Source organism: Phalaenopsis equestris, unplaced genomic scaffold (assembly GCF_001263595.1).
Source record: "Phalaenopsis equestris unplaced genomic scaffold, ASM126359v1 Scaffold000006, whole genome shotgun sequence".
NCBI lineage: Eukaryota > Viridiplantae > Streptophyta > Magnoliopsida > Asparagales > Orchidaceae > Phalaenopsis > Phalaenopsis equestris.
The window spans coordinates 1,596,674-1,608,735 of record NW_018164448.1 but is presented as its reverse complement, the minus strand read 5'-3'; the positions used below and the strand labels follow the sequence as shown (position 1 = coordinate 1,608,735).

Below are 12,062 nucleotides of genomic sequence, written 5' to 3'. Positions count from 1 at the left end.
CATATTCCAAGACTTATTCTTTCTCCCTTCTCTCTGAAGAGGCCAAATGCATAGACCAAAACAGAGTACTGCAAGAGCTAATATCCTTTTCCCATCTTTCCTTTTAATTTGCAACTATCTACCTTTATATTATTTTAAAACTTTATCATTGGCCGGCATCCTTTCTCCTCTTCCATCATTAGTCCCAAATCTTATGATGCGTATCTAACAAATTATTCATTTAAGCATCCCATACATCAAGGAGCAGAAACATGTCTGCGAGACCCAGTCGCTTTCTTTCAGAAATTTTCGGAAGAAAGGTAACCACTCTTATGCTGTCAATACTTCATAATCTCATAACATTAGAAGCGTTTGATTTCTTTTCAAATGGATTTGAAGAGAAATCGGATGTCACAAATATAACTTCTAAAGTTTTCTCCTTCGATCAATAATGAAAATCAGTTTTGTAAATTTGTACCCAAAAAAAAAAAATCTATTTTTTTGTTGAATTTTAATGCACCAAGTTTGAGTTTTGAGGGAAGATTTTAGGGTGCCATCATGTTTTCTTTCTTTTTTATGCTAAAATTTACTGTTTTTTTAATGCTTTTAGTTTACTGTTAAAGGTCTGAAATTTATTCAATGTTCTTGATGATTTTTTTTCTTCTATATTTTTACAGTGGCAGGTGATGGTATTGAAAGTATAAGATGACAGGTAAAGTAATAAACAGTTGAAATATTTATGCCCTTGCTATTATCTTAATCTTCTTTGTTTTTAGTAAATTTTGACAGTCATGCTAGCAGGCAATTTTATAATTATTGGGATCATTGCTGTTGCCGTAATTATAATGGCCTTTGCATCTTGGTGTTTTCTGAAAAGGAAATCAGTAAAAGTACTTCCAAAGGAGAATCCTGCAATCCATTCAGTTTCTGGTAATTCTAACTTCTGGAGAGAAATTCTATTTTAAAAAGTGCGAAGCTTACTCTGAACCAAAATATATGTAGTTTCTGAAACGTTGATGCTTGAGGAGAATGACTGCAAGCAAATTTCTATTAAAGAGATTTATTCTGCAACAAACAATTTACATTTGCACAACTTCATTGGTCAAGGCATCGCTGGTAAGTTCTTGTTTCTATTTGCAAATAGTAATGAGAAAAAATTATAATAATGAGTAGTAAATATTCATATTATAAAAATGTTAGAACTTGTAATAGTTCAGATATGTTAACACAATCATTAAATTTAGCCATTATATATGATTTTTAAGTCTCTGCTCTCCTTTCATACTGTATTTATAAGAATGGACCTTCAGTTGATTAATTTAGGCTTCTCAATACTATCTGGTTATCAATTAATAAGACTTTGCCGATTTCTTCTAAACATAATAAAGGAAATTTCCACCCTATTTAAACTCTATGATTATCTTTTCTGAATCAAGGAAAGGTGTATAAAGGTGTTCTTTCAAACGGATGGCAAGTTGCAATCAAGCACATCATTAAGGATGAACAAGCCGAGACCTTTCTAAGAGAAGTTACGAGTCTTTCTCATGTGAGGCATCCTAACCTTGTAATATTGCGAGGATACTGTGAAAGACAACACGACTGCTTCCTTGTTTATGAGCTCTACGGAAATGGCTGTCTTTCTGAATGGCTTTTTGGTACTTAAACTGGTTCTAACAGCCTCTGTTACTCAACATTCCTTTTGTCATTTACTGATGCTGTTTATGCCAACTAATAGGTAGAGGAAAAGTACTTTCATGGCTTCAGAGACTTAAGATAGCTATAGGCAGCGCTCGTGGGCTTTATTTTCTCCACACCTATGAAGGAGGATGCATTGTTCATCGTGATATCAAGGTTAGTGATAACAATGACAATAATATTGGTTCCTATAGTGAGCTAATTCTAAGCACATATGACCGTTGCAGCCAACCAATATTCTGCTAGATGACAACTTTGAAGCCAAGCTAGCAGACTTTGGCTTGTCGAAATTGATAGACCTTGGTGTGTCTCATGTCAGCTCTGAAGTGAGAGGTACCTTTGGCTACGTTGATCCAGAATACCGACGAAACCACCACGTGAATGCTGCAGGAGATGTTTACAGCTTCGGGATGGTTCTGTTTCAAATTATTTCGGGGAAGAGAATGATCAGTCTGGACATAACAATGCCTGCATCATTAGACAAAATGGTGAGCTGAAGAAATCAAAGTAAGCTGCTTTTTGTGGTATGATATGATGACGATATTTCAGCTGACAATAAGTTTAATGTTCAGGCTAAGGCTCTTATGAATGGAGGAAATACTTTGGAGTTTGTGGATCCAAGAATGAACGGAGAGTTCTCAATGGAAGCTTTTAATGTGGTGCTTAAAGTTGCCATCTCTTGTACTGCGCACAAGCGACAGAGGCCATCAATGGGGGAGGTTGTGAAGAAGCTGGAGAGTGCGCTGGAAATTTCAGCTAGACAGAATGATGCTTTTTCTGTAAGCTTTGCTTGATTTTAGTTGAACTGTTATGCTGATCAATGAAATTTTGACTTTTTTTTTTCTTAATGATTTTTCACCGCACCACCAAATTACAAAAAATAAAGACGTTGCTACCATAGGGATGCGCTGGTAAAAGTACTATTTTGTTGTGTGAATTATAAATTATGAAGAAAGATTATGTGGACTGCTTAAAATTTGGGGCATCCACGAACATAGCACATAAATCTAATCTATTTCTATATCTCACATGCACTCAACTCTTTAACATCACATCAAAAATAGTATTATCATAATCTCTTAAAAGTGAAATATACATTTTCATAAGTTCTAGAAAACTGGATCAGACCAGTCGGTTAGATTGGTTCGAACATGAATCAGTGGTCAGTCCAGTCCGAATCATTAAAAAAAAAAAACTCTTTCTAGTTGTGAACCTCTCAGAACCAGTCTAACTAATAGTTTGACCTGTATACCGATAAACTAGTCGAACCACAAATAAGCCTCATCGGACCAATTTTGTACTATCCTACGAGGCATAAGAGCGCCGCAAACCGGCGTAGGAACGCTGCTCAGGTATAGGCTTGTGCTGCAAAGCTTTAGGCCTTTAGATCCTGGCTCACAAGATTCTTAATTGTTATTAGTTTGCTCTTTTTTTATATTTTTCATTATTACATCATTATTTTATTTTTATATTATATTTAATAAATATTTATATTGATTATGTCATCTTCTTCAAGTTGAATCAATAAAATTTGAACCTTTCTTTGTACAATCCTAGGAGGCAAAAGAGCGCAGCATACCGGCGAAGGAACGCTGCTCAGGTATAGGCTCGTGCTGCAAGGCTTTAGGACTTTAGATCCCGGCCGACAGGATTCTTAACTGCTTCTTTGTGATGCCATTTGGCAACACGAACCAAATGGACAATGGACTCGGGCCACGTCCTTATTGCAAGATTCTTTTAGAGCATGAATTTAGTAGTATACTTTGAATGACATTGTCTCATTGTGAGCTCGAGTCAATATTAAATTTGTTTGCCTTGACAAATAGTTGTGAATAGCTGATGGATTTTGCTTAAGCTTTTTTTAAGTGATAGATTTTTCATTTGAATGCTATTTTTTATGATTTAAAATATTTTAATTTTATAAAAGAACAACTCTGTTACGATCAATATGATCATCATCGGAGAATAATCTTCTTAAACCTTATCGATTCTATCTCACTTACAGACGATCGGGTTCATAGTAATTTAAATGATTCTAAAACTTAATTTTGGAAATAGACCCCTCCGGTTGAAATTCATGATCAACACGGCCATCATTGGGAATTGAAGCCTTTAAACCCTATTGACTTTATCGAACTTACAGAGGATCAGGCTCAATAATTGAAATAATTCAATTTGAAATAAACTTTGAGACATAACTTTGAAATATACTCATCTGGTCGAAATATTCTATCAACTAGGCCATCATCGGGGAATATTATAACTTAAGCCAGTAAAAGTAGCTGTCCTGTCAACTCTAGCTTTCGTAAGGAGGATCGGATTGACTCAGTGTGGGCTCAATCCTTTTGACTCCATTCCCTATAGGAAGAAGAATCAGATTGGCCAAAGTGGGGGCTCAATCTTGTCAGCTCCGGTCCCTGTAAGGAGGAGGATCGGATTGGCCAAAGTACAGGACTTATGACCTTGTCCTATAGGCAGAGCGGCCCACTGATTGATTGCTTAAACATCATTAAGAGCATTAGCTCTAGTCTTTGCAAGAAGGATCGTATTGGCCAAAGTGTGGGACTTACAACCTTGCCCTATATGCAAGTCAGCCTATTGATTGATTGCTTAAACATCATTAAGAACATTAGTCCAGTCAACTCCAGTCCTCATAAGGAGAAGTATCAGACTGGCTTAGTTGGGACTCAATCTTGTCTACTTTGGTTCATGTAAGGAGGATGATCAAATTGACCAAAGTGTGGAACTTACGATCTCACCCTATAGGCAAAGCGACCCATTACTCGCGCAGCATTCTCAGCCTTATGATCGACTAATTAGCTCATTTATCGGAGCACATGCAAGCATTTTATATTTATTGGGTTGAGATCCTTAAATAGTTTTGCACGAGAATTTGCAATGGTATATTATCATTAAGTTGAATGCAAATATTTTCATTCAAGCTTTTAGTTTTTTCTTCTATTTGCTTGTGTATTTGCGGTTGTGGATTCAGTGGCAATGCCAATGTTTTAATCTTCGATTGAATATTTAGAATTGTGAATCTGTCCTATGGTTAGCTCCCATTTGAGTGTTTCGGTGGACCCCCTAAAGGTTTCATTCTAGCTCCTTGACAAGTCGTCGAGTCTCTTGTGGGTCAACGTGTTTTATTTATATTCAATTTAGCTTCTCTTTTATGACCCATTTATAAGGCTACTTCGGGGAGCTAAGACCTTCCTAAACCTTAAAAAAGTGTAGGTCTAGGGGTCTTCATAACCCACCATGCTTAAAAAATAGTGCATAGGGCTCCATGTACTAGCATAAAAGTAATAACGCGCACACATGTGAAGCCATTCTCACTGCTTCGATACGACGCAGAGGGATCTTTAACCTAAGACACTTAAAAAATGACCATGGGACTTGAGATAACTGCAAATTAAAATGCATAGCATATAGAAATTTCAAATTGACGGGATGAGTACAGTATTGTGCATTCAACTTTATGTTTTCAGTGCTCGGCCCATTGGCTATAATATGGTCGGTTGATGTGATGGTGTGGTTGCTTCTTGAAGTGTTTTAACTTATCGTCCAAACTCTGTAACATAGCACATCACCATTGGCTCCATGAAGGCAAGATCAGCAAGCTCTGCAAACAAAATGGCTTTTCTTTGCTCTTGCATAAGAAAGTTTCTGCATGCCAGATATGTTAATAACTCCAATTTCACTAAAGTGGAACCATCCATAGAGTAACTATGCTCTATTGTAGTGAAGAAGGGGAGGTCTGAAGAAGTTGTGGCTTGTGGAGTTCGTGGGAGCAACCTCTTTGCACATATATTGGAAAGAAATAAGCTTGCTGGTGTGTTGGGTTTTGGATGGCACAGGGAGGCTGGAAGTGGGCTGCAGTCTGATTGGAATTGAAAAACAAAGACGGGAAGGCATTTCTCCAGCGATGAGCTCGGTCGGAGAAGGTGTAGTTGAGCTAGGGAGTCAATTTCGGTGAGGAGCTGGGCGGGGATGAGAAAGACGCTATCAGAGGGAGACTTCACCGGCGGGCTAGAGGCGAGAGGTGTTTGGGTTGCTGGAAGTCCTCTATTTTAAAAAGCATTTTTAGGGAGCGCTCGGTGAGCGCCCTATCACGGGGAAAATATTTGCGTGAGACGTAAGTAGCACTGCGTACGTTGGAGGTTATTCAGAAGGTACAGGAGGTTTATATCGTATTATACTCCCGTATAACCTCCTTGTAACTACAGGGGTTATAATGCAGATACAACCTCCCTGTACCCTCTGAACAACCTTCCGGCGTATGCAAATATTTTCCCTAGGACGAGGCGTCAGGTCTTCTGCCCCAAGCTCACGAGGGGGGCGTATATGCGCACGAGGCTTACATCCGGAAAGTATTGGAGCATAAAACTTGCTCACTGGGGGTATGACCAACCTCCCATTCGAATAAAATGGGGTTCAAAATTCATTCTAAATACTTGTTTGATTCGAGCTGCACGCAATCATGCCCCCAACAGTTCGAACTCGACTTCTCCTTCTTCTTCTTCATTCGACCTCTCCTTCTTCCTTCCTCTCCTTCGCACAGTAACTGTGCACTCACATTCTTCTTCTTCTTCTTCCTTTAACTTTGCATCGTCTGTGTTATCCTCTCCTCTGGCACGCAGGGTTGGATTAGGCTCATCTGTGTTGGCTTCTCCTGCACTCGTTCGCACTGTCTCTCCTGCACTCCCATCTGCATTGTCTTCTCTGCTTTCGCCTGAGGTTTGTGATGTTTTATGCTTCTTTATTTGTGTTATTGTAGTTTAGAAATAGAAACATTGAAATTATGTGTCTTTAATTTATCATTGTACTGCACCGCAAATTTTTTTGTTATTATAGAGGTTGTGCTGCATTTTTTTATAATATCATTGTATCTGCTACAGTAGTTTCACTGTAGCTGCTGCAGTGAACCACAAATATTTTTTTCTTTTATGTTAAATTTTTGCTAAAGAACACTCTAGCTACAATAAATCATATTATATATATATATATATAGATATTCATGTAGGCAATTTGCTCGAGGTGAATTTGATCTTATTTTTTTAATGTGTTAAATTAGTTATTAACTATTAGTAATAGAAGAGGAGGATTGTGTGGCCGGTAGTAGTCACACTTGCAAGATATACTTTGCATAATAACATAGAACAAGCATACCCAATGAATTTAGATGTCTTGTAATCAAGTGAAACAGGTAAAACATCTTACAGGCACACACAAGAGCATTAAGCTATGTATTAAAGCCCCTATTTAAGTTCAAGAAAGATGTAAGAAAGCGTTAGAAGAAGATGCAAAAGTCAAAGCAAAACATGACAGTGTCTTAAATGATATTAGAAACTGTGCAACAAATATTGGCAAAGGTTAAATTGCTACAAACTCATCATTAGTTGACCCCTCTCAGAGGCCACTTAGAGCTAGAGGTCCAATGAATTTTTTCACCACAATAAAAGCAAAAAAAATCTACTATAAATTCAAAATGAAGAAAAGATGAAAGAAAAGCAACATGTAGAGCAATTGATAGATTCTTCCACTTAGTCAGATTGGCGTTTAATATTTTCAATGACCCATATTACATGTCTATGTTTGAAGCATTTGTTGATTTTGGATCTTGTTTCACTCTGCTTACAATGCATGAATTGAGAACTTAGATACTCTAAGATGAGGTTCCTACATTCTATAAGATGTCAAAAAAGCATAAAAATGTATGTAGTAAATATGGGTGCTCGATTATGTCAGACAGTTAAACAAATGAAAAAGATAGAACTTTGATTAATTTTTTTTATGAATAGTCGACATAGGGCTTTTTTTCTTAAATCTATGGATGCTTGTAAGGCTATAAAAAGTGGTGATTTACTATTCACTTATTTGGATGACATGACTGAGGAAGTGTGAGAAAACAATGTGGTGCAAATTATAGCAGATAATGGGTCAAACTATGTGAATGTTGGTAAAAAATAATTGAGAAAAGATAACATATTTATTGGACACCATGTGCAACACATTGTATTGACCTAATATTAAAAGGCATTGAAAAGTTGAAGATTCATATGAGCACACTTGCAAAAACAAAATAAGTTGTAAAATCATTTAGTGGCACAAATGGGTTCTAAGCTTGTTGCAATCTTTTACAAAGGAGAGAGAACTTGTTCGTCTAGTCATCACATGGTTTGCTACAGCATATTTGACCCTTTAAAGCATTTAGAAGCAGAAGCAACCAATTCAGGCAATGTTCTCCTCAGAAGCCTGGTGTTATAGTCGATGGACAAAGAAGATGGAAGATATAAAAGCTCGAGTTGTTATTTCGGTTGATCCAATTTTTTTGGGTCATCTTGTTTATTATATAAAAAGTGTTGTGTCAATTGTAAATGCTCTAAGAGAATTTGAATTAGAAGAAATGTCAGTCAAAGGTTATATTTATAAGTTAATGGATTTAGCAAAATAAAAAAATACTTTTAATTGTGGGCATAATGAAAAGAAGTATGGATCTATTTGGAGGGAATTTGATGCAAAACAGGAAGTCCAACTTCATAGACCACTACATGTAGTTGGTTATTATTTAAACCCTCAATTTTGCTTTGAGAATAATTTTTCTATTGATGGTGACATAAAAGAAGTGATAGTTTTTATGGAAAGAATGTTGAACTATGAAGATTGGCTTAGAGTTGATATTCAACTGAACTTGTACGATAACTTACGAGGAGAATTTGGGGTAGAGTTAATATAAATTCAAGAAAGTTGAGATCTTCTACTGATTAGTGAATGAGATTTTGTGGGAAAGTTCTTGAGTTAACGAATTTTACAATTAGAGTACTTAGCCTCACATACTATTCTTAAGAAGGGTTAATAGTTTGTATGGAAAGAATGTTGAAGAAGATTGGCTTAGAGCCGATATTTAACTGGACTTGTAGGATAACTTACAAGGAGAATTTGAGGTAGAGTTGATAATAGATTCAAGAAAGTTGAGATCTGTTGATTAGTGAATGAGATTTTGTGGGAAAACACCTTAGTTAATGAATTTTACTATTAGAGTGCTTAGCCTCACATGTAGTTCATAAGATTGTGAAAGAAATTAGAGCACATTTTGAATCGGTAATATTTTTTTTATTTCTTTAAAGTTAAATTATTACTTTTTGGTTTCATAATCACCACTTAAAATTAATATTTTTTTTATCTGAGATTCATACTAAGAGCGTCAGGTTGGAGCACAAGAGGTTGATATATGTAAGATACAATATTAGATTGAGGAAGAGATATAAAAGAAGAAAATAAGACATTGATCTAATGCTGATAAATGATACGAACTCAGAATCACAAAATAATACACACTGAAGAAAAAAAATTATATTATCACAAGAAAAGGAAGATGAATGAAAGATCAAGTTTCATTTACATTTAATTGTTCTTTACATAAATATGCATCCTTAATTTCTTATAGAAAAAAAAAATCCTAAATATTTAGAAATGACTATTTTTGTGTTTATAATTTAGGCAATAATGATAAAGAGAAACAAATTATGAATGCACTTCAGATTGAGCATAATGATGACTTTAATGAAGTGGACAATAAATGTAGACAATATGAAGAATCTAGTTTCGAATTGGATACAACTATTGGTGAAGAAGAAGAAGATTTTGATGACGAGTTTTGAAGAATAAATAACTTTCAAAGATTAAGATTGAAACATGTTTACTTAATTTTATATGAGCGAGAGATTAAGATTGAAATATGTTTACTTATTTTTATATATGCGAGATATGAGGGAGAGGTGGGAGATCGGCTTAAGCAGGGATGAACGCCGAGGTCGCTTATGTCCAGGAAAACAGTGGGGAGGCGAACGGACAGGAAAAGCGGCCGACGGCTTGGTATGGGTGGAGTGGAGGTGGAGATATGGGCAGCATATTGGAGAGTAAATATTAACCGGTGACTTGGTTTGGCTGCAGAGGTAAAGGAAGGTTTAAATTTTTATTTTATTTTATTTTTATTTTTTATTTTAAATATCTCAATTTAATTGTCAATTATTCGTGCACGAAAACTCATCAATATAGTTATCTTTTTCAAAGTAAATTAGACGTTCTGGACATGATGGTGCAATCAGTTTCGTGATTGAGGGTCGTTTAATTAATTTTGAGTGGTGCTAGATGAATTGGTAATTTAGGCTTAAATTAGGCATATCAATCCGAAAGCTTGTGGTTTTCACCCGTTTTGGTCATAGAAGATCTCTCATTTAGTAATTTTGGTATTCTGGACCCACTCGTGCGGTTTATTTTCAAACGGAGGTCATTTTGGTGACTTTGTTGACATCGAGATGATTTAAGTCTGAATTGTGTCGTGGCCTATCATTCAACCGTGCTCGCTTCTTTCGATCAAAAAAGACTTTGTTTAATTTTAATATTTTGAATTAAACTATGGGGTCCATTTTGCAAGTGAGCATTATTTTAGAGGAATTTATACTCCAATTTGAACACATAGTGTCACGTTCTTTATTTGTTACTCTCACCATATTCATCAACTTGTCTTATGGAGTATATACGAGGGTCAACAAGTAAATATGAAAGTTTACTGTGACATATATAAATTAATAAAAATTCTGTACTATGTATGTAAGTGCCTCTTTTTTTATTGCAACTTGGAACAAATTCTACATTAGATTCATGAACAAAACTAAATGCTCAATTCCTCAACTTCATGACTTCAATGGTGCGAAGCAATGTTCCTAATAAATAGCTCAAAATAGGTTGTGTTCGGTTGTGCCTCCAAATCATGAGTTAGAACTCAACCGGTCTAACCCATTCGTTACATGACTAACTCAATTTTTTTTATCAAGCCATTTCAATATAGCATGTTTAACCCAATTTCAACCTACACGAACCCAAGTTGTAACCATGTTAATTTTGAGTTAATTTTACAATTTAAATTAACCCCAATTCCTATTAGGATAATTAAGTCTATATTTCAGTAAAAAATACCCAGCTCAAATAATAGACAGATTAAGCTAAACCTCAATTTATTGTCACGTTTGAGCCGAGTTATTTATTAGAGACCTTTACATACTTACCACACAATTCTTATATATTTAGCAATCTAACACTTACAGTTTTTTATTTACATTTATGACACGTTGGTGTTATAAATATATTTCATTTTTAAAGATAATTAATGGTGATAATTTTGATGTAATATTGAAATTTTAAGTGTTTTGCATGTAAATATATTAAAATTAATTTGGGTGATAGATATATGAATACATCATATTTTTGTGGCATGTACGTAAATGCCCCTATTTCAATTTTATGATTTTGAGCCCCAATAAAAATATGAGAGAAAATTAGGTTAGGATATTCTAATTAAAATTGCATCATAATTAAATTAAAATTTTCAAATTGTATTTAATGTGGCTTAAAAGTTGCAAATGAGATGGTGACATTGTGGTTATTAGCAAGGTTATGGAAACCGAGCCGAATATTGAACCGAAAAAAAAATGAGAGGTTTATGGTTCAAAGGATGAACCAAGGTTGAATCGGGGTTGAACCGGATGTCGTAATAAATTGTTGATTTTTTTTTAATGTGACATAAATAATTTAATTAAAAAAATAATTGTGAAATATAAAAAAAATATCTCAATGTTTAAATAACCAATATCATAATAAACTATGCATGTTATTTTAAAAGTTAATAATAATTAAGTTTAAAAATTTAAATATGAAATATAAGAATCACATTATAATAATTTTTTTAAAAAAAAGTTATAATGTATAGAAATTAAATGTTGTAATCTTTTATTAAGATTAATATTGCATTAATAATATAATTTTTTCGAGCAAAAACGAGTCAAACACAAATGAACAAATTTTTGTTCGTGTTCAGCTCTTTTATATATCAAGTGCAATAAAAATTTTTTGTGTCCGACTCATTAACTTAGCGAACGAATTGAACGCGAGTTTCTTAACGAGCCGAACATGAGTTTTTTTATGAACAACGAGCCGTTTTGACAGCCCTTGATCCGGTTGTTCAAGTAGTTGTGGTCGGTTCAATTGCAAAACCGATTATTTAATATATTCGGACCTGACTAGCTAGCGATTCATTGTCGAACCGGCAAATCCTGTCCGGTTTTCTAAACATTGGTAATTAGTCATCTCTTCCGCACCCAAATGTTTCATACTATGATTAATACAACAGCATTTTTTATTTAATTATTTGGACAAAAGTCATGTTTCAGTTGCTGAGATTATTCAACAAAATATTTTTTTTGACAATAGCATGGGCTTGACAAGAGTTTTATTGTGAATGGATTGTGGAGGGAACTGAAGACTAACCATAGCTATCACACATTATATATATTCATTATATATATATATATATTCATTTTATGAAATTA

The 12,062-nt window shown here is 34.7% G+C and overlaps 1 protein-coding gene across 1 annotated transcript; it reads left to right on the top strand.

Moving 5' to 3' along the window:
- On the top strand, positions 1–3,310 carry LOC110018253 (putative serine/threonine-protein kinase). The gene is made up of 9 exons (XM_020715519.1): positions 1–299; positions 657–691; positions 781–909; positions 982–1,095; positions 1,416–1,634; positions 1,715–1,830; positions 1,902–2,162; positions 2,247–2,453; positions 3,232–3,310. The coding sequence occupies exons 2-9, from the start codon at positions 685–687 to the stop codon at positions 3,307–3,309; spliced, it is 1,131 nt and encodes a 376-aa protein (XP_020571178.1). The 5' UTR covers positions 1–299; positions 657–684; the 3' UTR covers position 3,310.
- The last annotated feature ends 8,752 nt before the right edge of the window (positions 3,311–12,062 follow it).